Below are 21401 nucleotides of genomic sequence, written 5' to 3'. Positions count from 1 at the left end.
GAGCCAGTGATTGTAAAGCAGGAATGAAACAGCTGATGCCAATCAGCTAATGCAAGTAGAGACTACAGTGCTCTGCTTGAACTAGCACTATGCTCCATATGTGGAGCATTCATTCCTACATCACATGAGGTCCCCAGGTAAGTTTAGTACAATGCAGCCAGGGATTATGAAAAACAATTTTCTGCAGATTTAGTAGGTCATAATCCATCCAGATGTTGTTATTTTACTGTATCTACAGGCAAGGCTAATTAAATCAAAACAAGTGCTTTATAGAGATCAATGCAATCATCCTTCACAGTATATGAAAAGCTATATAATAAATGTATACTAATATGATCAAGCTTCACGTAAAGCAGCTTTTCTCTGTCAGGCAACCCACTGAGCTTTAGCTGGTGAAAAGCCATCTAGGTCTTGGGGCAATGAAGTTTGCAACATGTCTGTCATGGCCAAGCAATTTATGACCATGACTGACATCTAGCAAACTATCATCCTGTACTGTTGCTTTAGGGGTGAAATGTGGTGATCTAAGGACACACAGCTGGAAAGGAGTCTTTTATTTAGAAAATTGGGGCAAAAGTGATCCCTCATCAGGCCTGGAGTTATTGTTCATGCCAAGTATGACCTTGAATGTCTGAAGATAATTTCATGGCAATCCATAAAATAGTTGTCAAAATATTTCACCCTAAAACACTAATGTCAACCTCTTTTGCTGCTAAAGCAAAAGTCAGAGGATCTGCAAACTCAGTAGGATTCATCTTCTGGTAACCATGAATGCCTGTACCATTAATCCATATAACAGCTGTAGAAATATTTGTCTATCTGGACCAGAGAGAGAACAGACTGACAGACAGTTACTTCTTCGCTAACAACTTGCAGAGAGTCACAGAAGTGCTAAATGTTGATATTGTAAGTGTCCAATAATAAGGACGGGCAGAGCTGAGGTCACTGTGTCCTCAGATGCAAGGATTTTTACATTGAAATGTTGGTTTAAATAAGGAACCTCTGAGCATATCCAGATCAAATTTGCCTCAGCAACTATTAGTCAGCCTTTCCGACCTCCAGTGCTCACTGCATCTCCTGGATAGGTCTGTCTGTGCTGCAGACGGCCAACTACAGTCACTGCCACAACCCAAATGTCCTCCAGATGCTGTTACACACACACACACACACACACAAAAGAATACAGGTACTCATTTAGTCATGCACACCGGCACACACTTACACACACACAAAATGACAGGCTGTCTGGCTGTAGCAAATTACAGTGGTTCGCCCTAGTTAGTCTGACCCCACCCTCTGCTTTCCTGAGAAGTTGCTCGACTCGAACATACACACATACAGACAGAGCATCGTGCAATACAGGAGCAATACCCATCCATTAAGCCTGAGGCATTCTGTAATCTCTGCCATCCAGCTCTGCAACAGCTATCCAAAAGTACAGTTTTCCATCCGTAAGGCCGTTTATATCAGTTATTATCATTAATACTGGCACACATGGCCTCTAGCTCTCACCAGCCTGATTTTTCTTTCATTTTTGTAGTATTTCTGCTCAATTTCAAGCTGTGGTGAAGTACAGGAAATGTACTGTATAAGAGAGGGGATCACCAACATTTTAATTTTATTTTATTTAGCAACGTGCTATAAGTGTAATGGTATAGACCCACTCAATGCCGTGTGGCATTTGTTAGAGGCCGCTATTCATTTTCTAAGGCATGAAAGTAAATCACCGGTCAAGGCATTGTGGGATTGACCAGGAGTGTGACCAATGGGAGGAGTTGAGAGTTGAAACATTGTAACCTGAAAATTAGATTAAAAAAAGATACAATGGTGAGCTATGAAATTTTCTCTTTTCCAGCTGTGAATTAATGAAAAAGTTTTAGTGTTGCATAAACTGCATTGTTTGTATTTGTACGGCCCTTGCCTCAAAGATGATAAAAACAAAAAAATATTGAGTGCTGTCTGGCACAAAGACACATAAATTATTGGGGAAAGGGGTACATTGCTTTTTACACAATGCTTGCTAACAAGCAATCTACCTTCTATGGTTTTGAGTGTTGCTGACCTACAGCAACAAGTGAGAAGTGGCGTAGCCGGTGTTGCACAATGTATTAATTTCCAGTGTGTTTTCAGTGTGAAGAGTGTAAATCATTTTTCCAATCATAGAAATGATTGACTGTTTATACTGAAGGTGCTGCACCCAAGTCCTGCTTGTGTTCTCGTGTTCTCACTGGACCAATACAGCAAGACACTCATCAAACTGGGCTGCCAAGACAGGCCAAATTAAAACATAAGGCAGTTTCATCCTGTTGCAGCCTGTTATATATCACATCCTCACTGTGACTCTTTCAACCACAGCTCATCCGTGCATTGAGTGAAGAATTTCGGGTGCCACATTTTTTCCACAGTGTGTTTCATCAACTTTTCACAATTCATTAACAGTGTTCGGAAATGACTCGAAAAAAGTAATCAATTGCTTATTACCCACTGAAAAAGATATTATATTACTTCATGTTATATCTTCTGTGGTCATTACAAAATAGAAAATGAGACGAGCAAGCAGCCAGCCTGGGCTGTATAAGAATTTGCTTACCATGAACACTTAGCTTACTGCTGGTGACTTCACTTTTAAGGTCTCATCCTCACAGTGAAGCTGCAGGGTTTTCACACAAAAACTGAACAAAGTTCCAAAGGCATGCGACCTCTGACATATACAGCAATTGTAAGTCGTTTTGGATAAAAGCGTCAGCTAAATGAATTAACATAAATGTAGAATATTCCTCCTCTTTTTGGTAGAAGCTATCTGTCTCCCCCTTGTTCTTAGCCCCTGTGCCAAAAAACAAATTCCAGTCTGGTTTGTCCACAGAACACACACAGACAAAACTGACCAACCCTACAAGCAAATAGTCCAACTCCCCAAAATGTCGAGGTTCCAGAGTTGGAATTAGTAATTGTTCAACACATGAAGCATACAAATTACATAATTTATGTTCCAGCCCTTCTGACTCAGTTTAGACTAATTAGTACAACATAAGGCATAACATGTGAGTACTCTATAACAAGTTTTACCTCTAGATGGTTACTTGGTGACATTTAAAATCATTTGACATTTGATCATTTCTATTTTTAATTCTATTCTAATACATAGCCTATAAATAATGTAAGGTAAACACTCGTGACACTTTGCATTGTTTATAGAATTCTTACTTGTCTTCTGTGATTATGGGGTATTTGGTGTCCCAGGCTGTATTTGTACTCAGGGCACGGCTGCAAATTATCACAATGTCCTCTCAGATATTGCGTTGCTGTAATAGCAAATACCAGATTTACAATGTACAATGCAATAATAATGCTACATGCTGTTCCTCTGTGATCTACCAGACAGACCATCATCTTTCCTGCAGGGAAAATCATGTTTCTGTCGCCTTGCTGCTTGGGAGCCATTTCCTCCTTTGTAATTCAATTTTGCATCACAGTATATTGAATTTCTCTGTTCCCCATACATGGCTTGGTTGTTGTAATTTTGGAGAAAAGCTTTTTAATTGAATGGTCATTATCTGCTGAGATGGCAGAGTAAGTCATCAGCAATTAGGAAAAACACAAAGAGGATATTAGAAGGTGATGAGATGAACTTCACTGATTGCGGCTGACGGGAACATTTAAACTAGTGAATGAAGACAAAGGAGGACAGAAATGATACAAAATGTACAGGAACACATCTAAAAAGAGCATTTTATTTTTAATTATTATGATGTATAGTGTCAGTTGTTTTCTTTCTGAGTGGCAAATTTAGATTTTTTAATTTTACAGATTTACAAATACATAATCCATTTCAAAAGGCATCAGGAAGTGCAAATGTGCATCACTAAACATTTACATTTCTCATGAGTTGATGGAGAAAACAGAACAGCCTGTCTGACACAGTCAGGGTATTGACACAGTAAGTTCTGTCCCTATGGCTACTGTAAAAATCAATGCAGTGGCTTTCTGCTATTATTCAAATGCTACCTGGGAAGGAACTTCAGTTATCAAAGTTATCTCCTGAAATGGGCACTCTCACCACTCAAAGTAACCATGCTGAAGTCTCTCAGCAGTATGTTTGATGGAACTCTGAGGGAGCTTTTCAAACTAAACAGGCTCGTACGAGTTAAAGAAGGTAATGCAACTTTTCTTTAGATTTATACAGTACACCTCATGATACGTAGTTCAAATATCTGTACAGAGAGAACTTAATTAATTGTGGTGCTGCTGCTATTTCCACTTAAAACGCTGGAAACGTGCTGCAACAGGAGGTAAAGAGCACACAGTATGTCTGCTGATCTGAGGACCCAACTAGACTTCTAATCATGTACCAAACCTAAAATCAGAAGGATTCTGGGTCATATGAACAGGAATCACTATTATTATATGCTATAAAGGTGCCAGGGGTTGCGTTACACAACACAACTCCTACAGGAGGACTAGATGAAAAATAATTTAATCAGTAACTTGTAGACATAGTAGGCAATCTCAATTATTTAAGTTGCTTTATTCATTCAGGATGTAAAGAAGATGGATTACAGAGACAAAATAAACAGGCTTTATAATAATGATAATAAAATACAAGGAAGGGGGATAAAATGCAATTAGTTGATATGTTAGAAACAAGCATTCTGCTGGGGAAAACGTTATTAGAAGTACTGTAGAATTTCTACAAAGAAAAAAAAGTTTCATTTTTAGGAGCATTTGTTGACTTAGTATAACATTTAAAGCAAAAATAACAGAGTGAGATGATACTTGTCTGTGGAATCATCACTATGAGTGACTCCTTTCACAATACACATGATCAAACGCTAATGTGAACATATTTATTTTAGTTCAGTGTTCTGTTCTACTCCTATAACAATCCCACTATGATTTAGTGACCTTACACTGAACTGTACACAGAAATCCCTTGGTCTAATTTCTAATGTCACTATTTAACATATTGTTGTTGTAATTCATGTTTCTCCATCACTCATTGTATTAAAATCTAGGGACTTTATTAAACTTTGTCAACCATAATACAAAAATGCTGTGAAGAACAAACAACGTACTGAAGATTTTGTTATTGGCAGACCTTTTCAAGGAATTAGGCTATAGTTATCCCCTGTGACTGTAGAAAAAGGTCACGGACAAGGCTGGATAACATCCGTGCAAAGCAATCAACTGCCTCAGATCGTTATCCATGTGGACATTACTTTGTGGTAATTTGATTAATTAATATTTTGTTTGGTAATATCCACCTCAAAAGCACACTAAAACTGAAGGGCCATTTTTAACCAATCTTAAGGCCCTGAATCAGTTAAACCAATTTGGGTTTGATCAAATTATCCCAAACATCATCCAGCAAAACCTCTTGGACAAAATGGGTTTGGGAAATGTGTGTGTGGCGGCAGGCTCAGGGCACACAGTGGGTAAATTCAGCTCTGATCATTGGGTCATCTTCTCAAGAACTTGTGCATGTGCATGAATTGAATTTAATATCTATTGTGCAAATTTAATGTTTTAGCCTGAGGGAGGTATAAAAAGAAAGCTCATTGTATTTTATTGTATTTGTTCAGTGTTTATTTTAATTACTGGGAAACAAGTGTCACTATCTGCCTACTTTATTCCAGCTGCTTTCTGTTTTGGTATACCTGTCCATATACTTCCTCAAGGGGTCCTCTTGACATGAATACGGTCTAAAAGGTATGTCCAAAATCATCAGGTTACATCATCAGTTTTAACGTACTGTAATTATTATGGCACAAGCATTATTTCTTGTTCACAAGTCCAAAGTTTGGCTTGATGGTGGCACTAAAGAGAAGGCTGAAGTAGTAACCTAAAACATATCGATTCAACATCTGGGAAGCACGAACATCTGCAACAATTTCCAAGAAAACCTGCTGAGAGGTTGCTGAGATATTAACATCACCTGCCTCTAAAGGGGCAAAAATACTACAAGTTTATCCATTAAATGGCACCTGTTATGGTCTTTCATGATGACCAAGCAGCACTTACTGTATATTCACATCTGTTTCTGTCAATGTTCATGCATTAATGAAGCTGTTTGCATTTCCTCAATATGTCAGGGTCTTTAGATATTTAAAGACCTTTTGTTCTTGCTTCATTGTCTTCACTTTAGACACAGAGAAACAACAGCAGTGCATTCCCAGGTCTGTTTGACTGGGCAGGGAGCTGTTACACCCTAGTCCACTGTGGCTGATCTGGCACTTAAACTGGACATTAACTGGATGTTTAGACATAAAGTCGCTCCCTCCTCCCTGCTGAATGTGTCATAGTGGTGTTATGGCCTCAAATGACACTTTCTTTGTCCATTTTATTTCCCAAAGATGGAAAGATGGACTGCTGCAGTTGCATTTGCTGACATGTGGCGGTACAATGTGTTTTTTTCACATTGCACTTTGGTTAATGGTCAAATCCACAGAAACAGTTATTACTCCCTATTTTTCAGCGCGGGTTATTATTTCCTCACCATATAGTTTAACAAAGTTATAGAGCTAGTGCAGATGTGTCAGTGGAAGCCTTTTCAGTTCACCTTGGCTCAGTTTTTATTACTTAATCTCTGATTAGCAGCAAGGCTGGAAGGCAAGAAAGGTGGGCAACTGCTGCAGGAGGCCAAAATAAGCCCAGGGTCACTGCATGGCAGTTGGTTTAGGTAATTTGATTGATTACATATTTGTAAGGGAATTTGTACCACTCCCAGGTTTAGTTTGAAATTTATGGCAATACACTTCCTTATTTTCATTTTCTTTCTATTGAGCTACCACCACCAGCCAGTTATCTTAGCTTAGCATAAATACTGAAAGCAGGGGGAAACAGCTTGCATGGCTCTGTCAAATGTTCAACACACACACACCTACAAACACCTCTAAAGCTCACAAATTAAAACATGTCTCACTTGTTTAATTTGTAAACAAGTTGTAGTTTTAGAATTAGCAGAAAAAACGTTATTGTCTTTTTGGGAAATTATGTGATACCCTGAATCACAGCACCTGGAAAAAAATTGTCCAGCACATAATACACATAAATTACAACTTATTACGCTTTGGTTTTTGACAGCTAGGCTTGCTGTTTTCTTTGTTTCCAGTCTCTGTGCCAGGGTAAACTAACCGATTTCTGTCCGTAGCTTCCAATTTAATGACAGATACTGTATGAGAGGAGGAAGAGATCTTCTCATTAAACTCTCAGCAACATATTTCCTATCCAAGCAAAATATTTTTAGTGCATTTCCCTAAAATGTCAAAGAATTGATTTAAGAACGGTATCAAGTAAAATGTATTCCGCATTATTATCTTGTCTTATAGAAGGGCGCTCAGTCAAAATCAAAAGTTTTAAGACATTATTTTAGTTTACATGTTGCTTACATGGTGCATATTCCTAAACAAACTTGTTTACCGGTAATCAAATAAGCTCTGGGGCCCATTCGTTTATTTTAGCATAGGAGCACATGTTGTTTCAATAGGAACTTGTTGCATGGTACGTACACTAAGCACCCAGGATGGGAGGAGGGTCAAAACAGGTTAATCCAACCATGATTAGAAATTGTGTTTCCGTGCAACTAATCTGGAAAGTTTCTAAAAGTGACAACGCATGCTTAATTCAGCAATGTGGAATTAAACTTGTGACCAGGATGCACTGTAATAACAACATCAAGGTTTATTTTGAGGTGTTTTGTGTTTGTAATAAAATACTTCCTTCTCCATAAGGAGTTTTGAACCTTAAAAGTCTGCTGGTAGAATTAATCGAAATCAATTTGGAGTGTGCAGTGGTGCATCCTAATGAGCTGTAATGATGTGTGCTGCAGTGCTGCCCTCTAGTGAGATGAGGGATGGATGATGCAAATCACAGCAATCTAGTAACAATGCAGAACATTTGCATGCACACAAACACACACGCTTCAGCTCAGACACCTCAACAGATGTCTCGAAGTCAGAAACAAACAGAGTGCACAGTTAAAATTTTAAAATTAATTTATTATATGTCTTTGTCATAGAACTCATTACTTATTGTTCATGGTTAACATACAGCCATTCATATAGAGAACAAATGAGTTTTTTTATTCATCATTTTCAATTAACTTAGAAATGTACACTCTTTTTTGTGACCCCGCAGAGGAGAAAAATATCCTTTTTTCAAAAGTATCTTTTCTCATTTGTGTGGTTCTTCCCCTGAGGGAAAAGGCTCTCTGCCTCCTCCTCTTCATCTCCCGTTCTTTCTCTTTCATTTGGATGAACGGATGTAGAGGCAAGGGAACACCTGAACACACTGGCACAATGATGAACACAGGCAAAGGGCTGATGTACATTGGATACTGAACACCGTGCCACAAAACAACCCGCCCAATCTTTTTCTCTTCTCTCACTATCTCACACACGCACACATTCAGTAGGCTATAGTACATACACACACTCTCTCACACAAACACACACTCTCCCACACACCAATTACGGAGGCCCATCAAACCATTTCAAAATAATAGCACAAAATAATAAATGACCCAAGAAACAAAATGAAACCCCAACAATGATATAAAAATAAAACTATGCGACCATATACAATCATTATCAGTGCATGGGGACAGAGGGAGGCAGGGGATACAGTTTGTGTTATTGTACAATGTCAAAATATGTAAAAGACTATCCTCATATGTAGCCATTGTGTCAAAATTAAAAGGAACAATATTTCCTTGCTTTATCCTGTCCCAACAGCTTTTGCAAACAGAACAACAAAAAGCTTGAAAAGAAGTGTCTGGTTATTATTTTTATAGGCAACATAAGAACATTATAGGTAGACAAGAATGGACCAAAATTACAGGCATGACCAGTTTCAGCTAATCTCTCAAATCTCATTTAGGTCAACTGAAAAAGCACAGACAAAGTGCTGCAGCCTGTTCACTTTCACCAGGATTTTATCAAATAAAAACACACCCACACCGAGTCATCTAACCTACTTTCATTATCCCTCTCACATTGTAAACCTTATTTTTTTAACACAACAAAAAGGAGCGGAGGGCCAAATCTGGCAATGTGGCAGGAGGGTGGAGGGGATTAGATGGTTATGGACCTGGCAACCGGCCCTGTTGGTTAATTGGCTGCAGACAGCACTCTGCCCCGGGGACATGAGACCGGGTGGCAGCACCATGCCCAGTGCCAGTCATCTGCCAAGGCCGTACAGTTGATGTGTGTGTATGAGTGTGAAAATGTGTGTGTCTACACAACATGGTGTCTTTTGTCAGTTAGTCATTTGTCCTTTTTCAAGGACAAGATGGACGGAAGGCGGAGGAAGTGTATGTGTATGTGTGATATGTGAGGGGACAAGCAGGATGCCTCCTAGTGGTCACTGTGTAAGGACAGGCCAGTGTGTATGTGTGTGTGTGTGTGTGTGTGTGTGTGTGTGTGTGTGTGTGTGTGTGTGTGTGTGTGTGTGTGTGTGTGGACAAGGCTTAACTAAGCAGCAGCAATTAGCCAGACAGTCATACTTGTCCAAGTCAGTATTTCTTTTAATTAAGCTCTTTGGATTAACACAATGCGTGTAGGTATCTCATGAAATTTAATTTATGACCCAGTATGAACAAGAACATACCTAAAAATTCCCAATATGAGAAGTTCTAGTTTTATGGAGTAAAGATTAAAATTTTTTTTTTTTTATCAGTGTCAAATCTGTTAAGTCTTTTTGTATGTTCACCCCTTTTGTGGCCTATCTTTTGATGCTGCTTAATGAAGCCGTCCCACAACAAACACCAGTGACTAAATCAATTATGATGAAACCTGGTATTAATATGCAACATCAAAACCCTGTTTACGATACAATATATTGCCTGACTAGCTAACAGTAACATTTTAACAAAATTAAAAATAAACAAAAAATAACAAATCTTTACGTAGGCATTACAAAACAAAACAAAACCACATCCCTCCAATAAGGTGCAATTCTTAGTTTTACAGGCAGAAATACTATATGCATTTCGGCATGCAACTCAAATAAAAAAGCCTTTTTTTTTTCAAAAGAAATAATCATCGCTTTCTTTTTTATCAGTTTTTTACATCTTTGTCTATGTGGAGGGACAAAAAAAACAGAGGATATCAGAGATAAAGAGGGGGGAAATGCTGAACACAAAACAAAGAGCATAATACCAGCACCACTTTGCTGTCAGTCAGACACAGAACATTAAACAAAAGATGAGGGCAAAAATGGCAGTTTTTTCCCCGTATGCTGGGTTCCTCTTAGGTCGGGGCTCTGGCCCAAACCGGTTCTGAGTGGCTGAGCGACAACAAAAATGTTTTTTGGTCACACAATGGTAGCCTTCATAGTGATCACATAACAGCGAGGGCACAAACAGAGCAGCTACAGTAGTCTGCCTGTTTGACCAGCAGAGGAAGTGCCCACAACCAGACCTCAGAAAAAAACAGAGGCTGTACTACATGCGTGTCGTTGTGTGTATGTGTTTGCTGTAGTTATCTGTGAGTGTCAACTGTATACGCTGCGCCATGTGTGAAGGTAGGAAATGGAGTACATCATGAAAAAATATTCAAATAAAAAGGTCAAAACAAAGTCATAAATCAAGTGGTTATGTGATGCTGTTAAGGTCACAAGAAAAAGTTTGTCATCTACACAACAGAGAGCAAACTAGAGGCCTGCCACAGTATGAAGTCCCCTTTATAGCATCAAAGGAGGTAAAAAATCTGTGAGGTGGACTGGAAGTCTATTCTAGCCGTAGGCTGAGACAGTGTTTATGAGCTTACACACGCACACACGCACACACTCGGACATACACACACACCGCCTTAAAAGACATTAAATATCAAGCTGCCAAGTGGATGGAGTTACAAAGAGGTACAAAAACAAAGTTAAACAGAAAAACAGAGGGCTAAAATAAAAAATGATTAACCCTCCCTCTCAGTTTCTCCATTTCCACCAAAAACAACATTAAAACTTTTCAAACAGAAAGAAAGACATATCGATTGACTTCACACAAAAGCATAGGTGCAAAACATAACCAAACCAAAAAAAGGGTAGACTACAAATGTGGAAAGTCTGTGATTGTAAGGATCAGTTACTCCCTCTTTCCATCGCTGTTCCCGTTTCTGATTGCAGGGAATTCAAACCCCTCTGGAGGTTCGCCCTCACGCTCTTTCCCTCACTCTTCACTTCCCTTCCCTTCCCTTCATTTGCCTTTTTCTAACCATGTCACCCTCTCCTTCTCTGCCTCAGTTTAGGTCGGGCCGCTAAGGGACAGCAAGTTTCTGAGCATTGCAGGTAGACTAAAGTAGATCATGCACATGCACGCAAAATGGAATAAACACACACTACATGGACAAGAGTATGTGGACACCTGAAATTATACCCATATGTGATTGTTGAACATCCTACTCCAAAACCATCATTAATCTGCTGCTATAACAGCTTCTACCCTGCTGGGAAGGCTGTCCACAAGAGTTTGGAACGGGGCCACAGAGATTTTTGGCCATTTAGCCGCAAGAACATTGATCAATTCACCCCACAGGTGTTGGATGGTGTTGAGGTCAAGATCTTCCACAGCAAACTGGGAAAACCATTCCTTTAGGGACCTTACTTTGACCACTAGGGCATTGTCATGTTGAAACAGGAAGAAGCCATTTAAAATAGCAATGTGACTACACAATATTCTGCCAAAGTGTGAAGACTTTTGGTTATTTCACATCCAAGATTTATTTCCTCTGTGCTCTTCCACCAGTTTGAAGTGGGCGGGACTCAAAAAGGTAAAGTCCCCTAAGTCCCTGAACCAACCAGGATTTAGTGACATTTGATTCAGAAGTCAGTCAAATCTGATCAAACCACACCCACACATTTCAGATATAACAGATTAACACTTGTTGGGCATTAAAGGAAAGGTTTGAAATTTTGGGAAATGCAGTTATTCACTGTTTTGCCAAGATTAAAACCAATGGGTCTAGCCTTAATCATGAAAAACAACCCCAAACCAAACTACAGCAAATAATGCTGATAGTGTTGTCCACATATTCTTGGCCATATAGTGTACGCTCGACACAAAGAGAGACACACATTCAACACTCCTCCCTTCCCCTCCAGTTTCTGATGGCATTTGATCTGTAGCCAGGTGTCGGCTTGTCTATATGCCCGACATTTCGCACGCGTATGTGTCACTGCGTCCATCTGTCTCTGCAGTGCCACACTGACTTTCTTCTTTTTGATCTGCGGTGTCACAACATATGGACTCCTGGACCAGACTTGTCCTGCATCCACCCCGAAGCCAACAATCTGTCCTGGAACGCATTCAGACGTGTTGTGTCCTGATTCACTCATACACCTCTCCTATTTCGCTGTTATAAATGCCAGACACATTCGTCAGACAAAACGTGGCATGTTTACAGAGGAAATTTTCCAGTCATCATTACAAATGTTTCCATTATTTTATATTCAACACTGCTTCTAAACTGCTGCTTAATTTAATGGGTTTTGTTGTTGTTTTGGAGCCCACTTCAATGCGTGATAAGGTAAATTATTTTCCATGCAACTTTTACGCAAGTTGCCTGCTTTACTGAACACAACTGCGCTGTGCCCAATTGATTTGCTGAGGAAGTTTTTACTTCTCAGTGGAAGAATTTAACATTTATGGTTCACCAAAACCTTTTTTATGGTGTAAAGGGCCAGTACACCCAAATGTTCTCACTTAATTCTAGTAGTCTTGCCAACAGTGTCTCCTAATCCACAGAATATTAGGTTGACAGTTTTCATAGGGAGTATTTACTGGGTAGAAAATAGCTTCAAGGAAAGCTGGAAAGACATTAAATGTAAATCTTCAAAGCTGTAACCATTAAAAATGAAATTCTGTTCAATTCCTTGATACTGTAGCACTAGAGGGAAGTGTTGTGTAATTTGAGTAAATTGACCCCTATAATACTACTTGTAGTGTTTCAGCCTAACACTAACAAATCCAGCCCTGAAGTCCAACTAAGCAAAATGGGAGGATAATAACTTGCACTTGTTTTGGCCAATGCTTGTGGTTAGTAACATCAAGTACTTTCCAATCAGTGGTGACACATTTTTGCAGGTGTCGAAGTTAATGCGATTGCTCAGCTTGTGGAATGTGACTGCTTTCCGTTGCTTTCATGAAGAAAATGAACATGTTTACAGCAAAAATGACAACAGCAGCAGATTTCTGCTGTGGTCTGGCAGGAGGCGTGTGCTGGTTCCTATTTCAAAATCCCAATTTAATTTCCTGATTTGATATGAAGCGTTTCAGCCACAATGTTCCATCGACAAAAACTGTTCTTCACACGTATAAACTAAACTAAAATGTGTGAGATGACGAGTCAAAATTAAGGACTTGGCATTTTTTCTAATTTTTCTAAAGATTTCCACACATTCCAGATCCATGTATGAGCCACAGAGAGAAAGAAAAATTACTTTTAGAACTAAGTCAAAAAGGGACCCCAGTAAAATGACCCTCCTTTCTCAGCGCCCCACACCCTCCTTGATTTCCGGCCTGCCTGCTGCTAATGTTTCTTGGAAAAGATCAATCGTTGAAAGCCACAGGACTGGCGGGGGACCAGAGCCGTGAAGGCATGCAAGCCCTGTAGACGGGCAGCTAGTCAGCCGCTCCACAATCACAACAACAGATGGGGGGTGATTGTGGTGGGGCAACACAGCCCTGGAGACACACATCTGTATAAGATAACCCCACAATGAATTGTGCTGTATGCTACAAACATGTGTTGATGGTTAGTGTGTGTGCTAAAAAGAGGGTTGGACTGATAATGGGGATTTTGAAGGCTGCTTTTTGTGACAATTTTCTGTATCTTAAAAGTTGTCTAGCCTTGGGATACATTAAATGGGCACTTCACTTGACTTATTTTACACATACACACATCGGTTTACTAGCCATGTTTAGTCCTACACCTGTGAGAACTGCTGTAAAATGTTTTTAGAATGATCTTTCTGATCAGTTTGGGCTTTGAGACTAAAAATTCACAACAAAAAGCCTGTGTTATAAACTTGTTGCATGACATTGTAAGACAACATTTACTAGGCAGAAAGGTGTAGCAAAAAGATGCTATTGAGTTGCAAATATGGGAAATCTGAAGTCCTCTTGGAGGATATATCGACCAAATTTTTATCATTCTTTTTTTAATCTGTGTCCCTCACCTTTATGTAAGTGCTAAATCATTAGAGTGCCCCTTTAAGTTTTAAGGTATATAAAACCTGCTCAAGAATAATACTAAACAACTCAATAAATTGATCTTCTTTATGAAAATATGTCGTGATAAGACAATTTCTGAGGAAAATGACCTTATTTGCCAATATTTAGAAGAACTAGATCCTGAGAGTGGCCTGATATATCAAAGTATGTATACAACAATATAAATACTTATTTCCAAAACACTCACTGACATCCTCTGTTTAGACCACTCCAATTTAAAACATTAACAATCCAAATGGGTCTAAGTTTGTTTCCTGTTGCTAATATCAATAACTGACAGGAAATAAAGACGGTGCCTGAACTGTTTCCTAGCAACGCAACTCCAAACCTCTGCCGTCTGCAGCCCCATCACCCCGTCTCGTATACAGTTTTAATTTATTCCCTCTATTCCAATCACCTGAAGCAAGATGCCATGTTTATTGCAGTTTTTTTGGTTGGCAGACAGTCCAAAAAACCCTGATCAAATAAAAACTCAAAGCTTATATATTTGGTCAAATTTTTGACACAATTCAAAATGTTGAAAATGCTTTAAATAATCATCAAAAATCTTCAATGTGTGTTGTTATAGGCTGCGGCTATTTCCTTTGCCATATGTTATTGCTTTATTTTGATCATGACAAAAAGGCACCAGGCCGGTGCTGCGATTAGTCAAAACTGTCCAGTAATGTAAATGTCACAGGTCACCGTTTAAGTGCTAAAACGTCTTCTGCGTGGTCACAATCTGCCGAAATGTCTTTGAGCAAGACAAAGCCCCTCAAAACATAGTAAATCCATTTTGAGCCTAGCGATGTGGAACAAACACCGCTCCAATGGTTCAACATCACAACCTCGTTTTCACTTTAACTGTCAGTGGTTTATAGATTTCCTCTTACAGGGATGATGAGCTACTCCCTTCATTTGGATGGTTTTCGTTTCATCTGCACGACGATGACTTTCTCTCATAAAAAAGAAAAATCAAAGTCGATTGGTCAAGCTTATTACCTCCCTCATCTCCCCGTGTCATAACCCCCGCTTTATCCAATAAGACTGTCATTGGGAACAGCGGTGGAAGCATTATTTCCGAAAATGTCTCTTTTAGGATTCGAGTCTCCATTCATCAAGCCTTGGCTTTGTTTGAAACAGGACTCCCTCTTTTTCTTGTTTTCTGAACCGGTTTCTTTCTTTTGGTCTGCTCAGACCAAAAAAAAAAAACATTTCCTATTCATGTTTTATTCCTGGTACTGGTGATTTAAAAAAAAAAAGTGTTTTTCTGTCTACCTTTTCTGCTCCTCATGCAAATTGCCTGCATGCTGTGATGAGTCAGTCAAATCAGTGAAAAACAATAACAAACCATATAAAAAGAAAGGTGTGTGCTTGGTAATGGTGTATACTACGGGTGTGTCACTATTCTTGGCTCTGCTGTGCTGTAACATTTTCTCAATGCAACTGAGCAATGAGAGGTTTTGCATTTTTCACCCAGGTCAGGTTGTGTCCGTAGAATTAAGTAGAAAAGAGGTTTGTGATTTCCCCCAATCATCGGCCCTCTGCTCTCCCTCACCTCTTATCCTATTTGTCTGCTATCTTGGTTGATGACCTCAGGCTGTTAGGGATCTCAGGAATTCAACAAGATGATCGTTGCCATGGCGATAATGGGGCAACAGGCTGAGTGAAGTAACCCTGGTTTGTCTATCAGCAGGCCAGACACCCTTATCTGGCATGAGTCACTCTGTCTGTCTAACACAAACACACAAACACAAATTATTTGTGCATAGCATAAATACCGATATGCACATACACACACACTGTTCACCAGATGTGCAGCCTGATTGCAGAAGGCAGCTGGAGTTGGAAGTTAACTCTGGTTAAATGCCTCTTGGCAGAGCTTACACACAAACACACAACCCAACCCTTGATGGGATTGAACAGACAACCCTGTGGTCACATTTCTGAGAAGACGTTTAGTTATAAAGCACAAACTTCTTGTTTTTTGAATGTGGCAGCGTGTAAATAAGATGACCTTATTTATCACTAGACAGAGAGGGAGAGAGAGAGAGAGAGAGAGAGAATGCACAAGGTTGTGGTTTGTGGCCTTGAAATGAGCAGAGGGAGGGAGGCAAGTGTTGTTTGTTTTTTGTACCATCAAATTACATACTTTAGTCAGTTTCATGTTAACTGTTGACACCAGAAAGCATTCACAAATGGTATTTTTTTTTTGCTAGAAAAACTCAAAAGGTATTCCTTAAAACATTAATTCAGGAGGGGATGTACTGAAAACTTTGTTTTAAAAATCCATAGAGTGGACACAAAATTGCCAAACAGCAGAAAAATTCATTAAATCTAAAACTGTCCACAGCCACCAATTTTAGATAACTGTCTGATTCCATTCTGTTAAAGTGTTAACCCAACACTGAAGTTGCCTACTTCCGTTAAAAATTCATCATGTTTCATTTTTGTTCCATCAATCATTATAAATCATTGCCTTGTCAAAAAGCAGAAAATCTAATTTAGGAACAAAAAACGTCACATCCAGCATTGTTGTCATCTCCTCTGTCGTCTAATGTCAAATCCTATTTAAAGCTCATTTCTCTGCAGCCCTTCTGGAGTAGGATGGGAGTTTGGCTCTCAACACCAGTACCAAACCCCTAACAGCTGCTGCCGCAGACCATGCTGCCATCGATGCCGCAGCACAGACACGACACAACTGGCAGTGGCCTGTTGGCTAATCTGCTTTTCCCACTATAAGCTCACAGCCATGAAAACTCAGCGTTATGACGGGCTGATAAATACGCTCACACAAGTTCTGCAAAATTTCAGAGAGTCAGTAACCTGAGGCTTTCATCACGCTGCTGCATGTTTAGCTTTCTTCTTTCCTTAACTGCTACCCAGCATTGTTAATAGCTTGTACTTGACAAAAGAGTAACCCAGTCCCCATGCTATTTTCGGCCCACATGACACACACCAACAGAGAAAAATATGCTCGCCGAATTGTTCACAACCTCTGCCAAACAATGTGGGGTGGGGATTTAGGCGTTTGGCCACATCTACAGCTGTTGTACAGCAGGGAGAAGGAAAGGGGCATGAGCGCTCATGCCTAAATGTTTAGATGATAGTTATGTGTGGGCACAGGGTAGGCATCGCCATGGTAACAGCAACCCTGTCCTGTCCTGTCGAGTCGGGGAAATGAAAGAGGCAGAGAGAAGATAAATACACCCCTATTATTGAAATGGGGTATTTTTGTGAGGGTTAAGAGGAAATAGATACACATCCAAAATGGAGTGTGAGACCCAGTGTGTGAGGGAGGGGGAGTTAGAGGAAGAGTTGGGCATTTCTGACAGAGAGGTGAATGTGTAGAGAAAGAGAGAAAAATAATTGAACTGAATAGAGTAAAATGCGCCTTGTTAATGAGGATTAGGAGGAAACCAACACCACAGAAAGGAAACGTTAACAGTGTAACAAGAAAGAAAGAAAAAGGACAGGAGAAAGACAGAAAAGGCTTAGAAGAGTAATTTTCAGAGCGTGGCTGATTGACAGTTGAGGAGAAAGAGGAATATGTAACTGAGGGGACTTACAATCAGTGCTGACCTCGTCTGAATGCTACAGCTCCTTGCCTGATGTGAACCAACCCACTCTTCTTGACAACACCCATCTCCTCTTTCCCGTACTTTAGTTTCCAAGGAAACAAAGTCATCTCAGCTGCTGGACAGACCAAGAGACGAAACTGACGGGTGAAGCTTTCCCCAACTGGTCTCAATTGTTCTCATCGAACAAACAATAACGGAGCATGACAGAGCATGATTTATTCAGAGCTGTCTGTAAGCTCTGAGGGACACACATTCTGCACACTCATACATCAGTAGACGCTGTGGGAAAGAGAACGTCGAGAGAGCCTCCTTTTCTTTCATTCCTTTTCATCACCGCTCTCTTCCTCCCTCATTATTCTCCTTTCTTTCCTTGCCTGCTGTCTCGCCTGTGCTGTTTTCCCATCTCCTGGTCTTTCTGCCCCGTCCCCCCCGATGATTCTTTCTCAATTTCTTTTTCCTCTCGCTGATCTTGTATCCCCTTCACAGCCCAAAACCTCACAATATGATACAAAGACAGACCACACACACTTTTTTTTTTTTACAAACACACAGACACAGGTCTAAGGTGCATTTGAATGAGTGCGAGTATATGAATTAGTTGAAACACCTCCATCAAGTCATTCCTTTTCATTTGGCAGTGGGTACTCCAGCGGGGTTTAAAAGGACTTATAAATTGCTACTGAGACCCAAGAATAATATAATATCTGAATGTATGTCTGTTTCTGGAAGGAGGTCACCAAATATGACAGGAAGACATCTGAAGGTGGAGAGTGAAGCGGGAACATCAGCCAGTCCGTAAACTTTAATGAACACAGACAGAAACAAACAAAAAAAAAACCCAATCCTTTACTTCCAAGTTTCTTGTCTCCACAGGTTTCAAATGGCTCCAAAAATACCCTTCCATTACCTCGAAGCAGTGTCTTTCTCTCAGACAGCAGGTATGTCATATTGGCTCGGGTGAAGTAAGGGAGGACAGGAGCAGGATGACAAAAAGAGAGATAGCTTGGCTCCTCCCCCAAAAAGGGAGAAATGAGGAGTTCTTTGATTTTGTTTATCCAGTGGTTGTATCCTCTTAATAATCTCTCTGTAAATCCATGGTGGATGTGACTAAGTGTTCCCTTTTTGACCCTTTTTTAATAATGATTTTTAAGAGATTAAATCCTTGCAACATCAGTGCTGCCTGGTGGAGATACTCGTAGTATCACTCCAATGAGAGATGTAGTTCATCAGTACTGTTCCGCCCCCCTGAGGCCTCACTCTGGCTTTGCTAGTTATTTCACATAGCTTTCTCTAGCTGAACTACTAGCGCTCACTCAGTCTGGACACTTTGTTGTAAGGGTTCTCCAGGAGGTAGCGGTACCTGTCATAGTGCTCCAGCATGTACTTGGGGGCGTACATGTGCTCTTTGGGGTCCACAGGAGGATATTCCTGCAGGGAGCCATCGAACCAACCCCCTGTCCGGATCAGATCGCGGATGTAGTTGAGGTCACGCTTGTCCTCGTAGTCACCCCACCGTGGAAAGTCTCCGTTCTGCGCTGACACCAGCTTGAAGTAGATCCCCTCAGGCGTGAAGCACCAGGAGCAGTGCCATCCAGCAAAGTGGAAGGGGCTGCCCACTGACCATTGCACCAGGATGTGGCCGGTGTCATTCTCGTACTTACGGAAACCCGGCATGGTGTAGTATTCGCGACGGCGGAGCTTGATACCGTCGCCATCGTAGACATCGCGAAGCATCCCCACCGTGCAGCCTGATACTACCTCTAGAGAACCAAACTGCTTCCAGAAAAATCCATACAGTGACTGGATTTTGGGAGAGAAGAGAAATAACCAGGGTTATAAACAGATAGCATGAAATATGAATGATTTGTTCAAACATTTGACTGACCACACACAAGCTGACATATCCCTACTACCTTGCGCATGTGGATGGCAAAAGGTTCTGTCCAGCCATCAAACAGCTTGAGGAAAAGGAGGCCCTCATGTGAAGGGATTTCATCTGCGTCATTGATGACAAATACGTCGTCCGATCTTGCGCCCAACACCCTGGACATGCCATTGTGTGTCAGAAAGGTACGCAAGTAGTCATCAGCAATCCAGCCGTCCTGTCGACCACCCTCTGGGAAGTGGTCAAGGAACACGTACAGGATCTTGTGACGTATGTAGTCATACGTGCCATTGAGGAGGAGCCGCAGGAAACTGGGGAAATTGCAGGCATTACAAATGTCATTTAGTGGATTGTTTTATCCAAAGAAACTTACAGTTGTGCATTTGTGCATTGTTATATTGAAACATATCACCTCACAGCTAACTATTTTCCAATGTTATTGTTTTTAGATCTTCAAATGTATTTTACATTCCAGTAAGCCATAGATTTCCTTTCTTTTTTCATTTGGTATGCTAATTTGTTAGTAAGCTCTTAAAACTTGCTGGAGTTGAATCTCATCACAGTGTACATTAAGACTTTTTTTTCAAGGTTAGATTGTTGTTCCTTAAAAATGTCCAGAGTCCAGGATTTTTAAATCAGCTATATTTACAAATTTCGTTTGTGTCTCATGCTTTAATAGCATGTGCACAAACATTAAAAAAACTGCTTTGAACATTCTGTTTGACATTTGTTGGACATCAAGAATCCATAAATGCATTTTGGTGTAAGAATGTAACTGTATTCCTTTAGAAGAAAACTCCACAGGGTAACCCATAATGTGACTTTATCATACGTTTACAGAGACTTGATGAATTCAACAACTCAAGCAAGTATCAAAGCCCTGCTTATTGATTTCCTACTGTACAGAACAGAATGAAAACCAGTGTAACAGTAAGAATAACACATAAACATTTTGTAGATGACATTAAGATTGGTAAAAAGTTGCAGCAGAAATAATAACAACAAAGTCCTTTTTTGACAAATTATGCCTTTCACTACAGAAAACCCACTGTCCATACACCAAACTGACTGGAAGAACAACTCAATTAACCTGTTGATATGCACAGCAAAAGAGAGTGTTCACTGAATGTAGCTGCTTTCATGCAGTGTCACATCCTATCATTGAACACACCAATCTCTTTCTCCAAGGCTACATAGAGAGTCAATCATGTCGCTCTTGTCATAATCTGCTGTAAAATTGCTCCCGAGGCATTTCATGTTGTTGCCAAAGGAATTTGACTGTAATTGTTATTCAGCACACTAATACTCAAGAAGCATAAAGACTGTAAGCTGTAAACAGTAACTACTCAACACACTGGCAACTTTTGAACAATGGCTGCCTGTCTTGAATACGATACTGACCTCTCGATACTGATGAATATGAAAAAAGACCATAAATGGGGCTTCCCCAATGACCTCAACTAAATTCATTTATATTGAGACTTGATGATATTACTAGGGTTTATATATATATGCACTACTCTTATGACTGTGTTTTGCAACAAAACCCACCATCGTGTCTCTTTACCTCTTAAAACCAGCTTAAGGTTTGCTGACCATGCATGTTATTTTACAATGCTATGCTGTCAGGCACAAAGAGTCATTGCTGATGGCCACAAAGCAGCTCCATTACTTAAATACATATTGACTTTAATTGACCACCCCCCCCCCCCCCCCCCCCCCCCCCCCCCCCCCA

The 21401-nt window shown here is 40.1% G+C and overlaps 1 protein-coding gene and 1 long non-coding RNA gene across 4 annotated transcripts in view; one reads left to right on the top strand and one right to left on the bottom strand.

Moving 5' to 3' along the window:
- Positions 1-4016: 4016 nt before the first annotated feature.
- LOC123969128 lies at positions 4017-5950 on the top strand. The gene is made up of 3 exons (XR_006824634.1): positions 4017-4153; positions 5634-5706; positions 5790-5950. It is a non-coding gene; the product is annotated as an uncharacterized LOC123969128 (long non-coding RNA).
- Positions 5951-7973: 2023 nt separating this feature from the next.
- The window catches only part of mgat3b (beta-1,4-mannosyl-glycoprotein 4-beta-N-acetylglucosaminyltransferase b), a 70724-nt gene continuing 57296 nt past the window's right edge, over positions 7974-21401 (bottom strand). For all 3 annotated transcript variants that reach the window (XM_046046205.1, XM_046046204.1, XM_046046203.1), the window contains exons 4-5: positions 19695-19977; positions 7974-19581 (exon numbers count right to left, since the gene is read on the bottom strand). In XM_046046205.1, coding sequence (XP_045902161.1) covers positions 19084-19581; positions 19695-19977 — 781 coding nt within the window. In that variant the 3' untranslated portion in view covers positions 7974-19083. The remainder of the gene's footprint in view (positions 19582-19694; positions 19978-21401) is intronic.

This window comes from Micropterus dolomieu, linkage group LG04, assembly GCF_021292245.1.
Source record: "Micropterus dolomieu isolate WLL.071019.BEF.003 ecotype Adirondacks linkage group LG04, ASM2129224v1, whole genome shotgun sequence".
Lineage (NCBI taxonomy): Eukaryota > Metazoa > Chordata > Actinopteri > Centrarchiformes > Centrarchidae > Micropterus > Micropterus dolomieu.
Note: the sequence above shows the minus strand (reverse complement) of the source record. Positions and strands in the feature narration are given on the sequence as shown.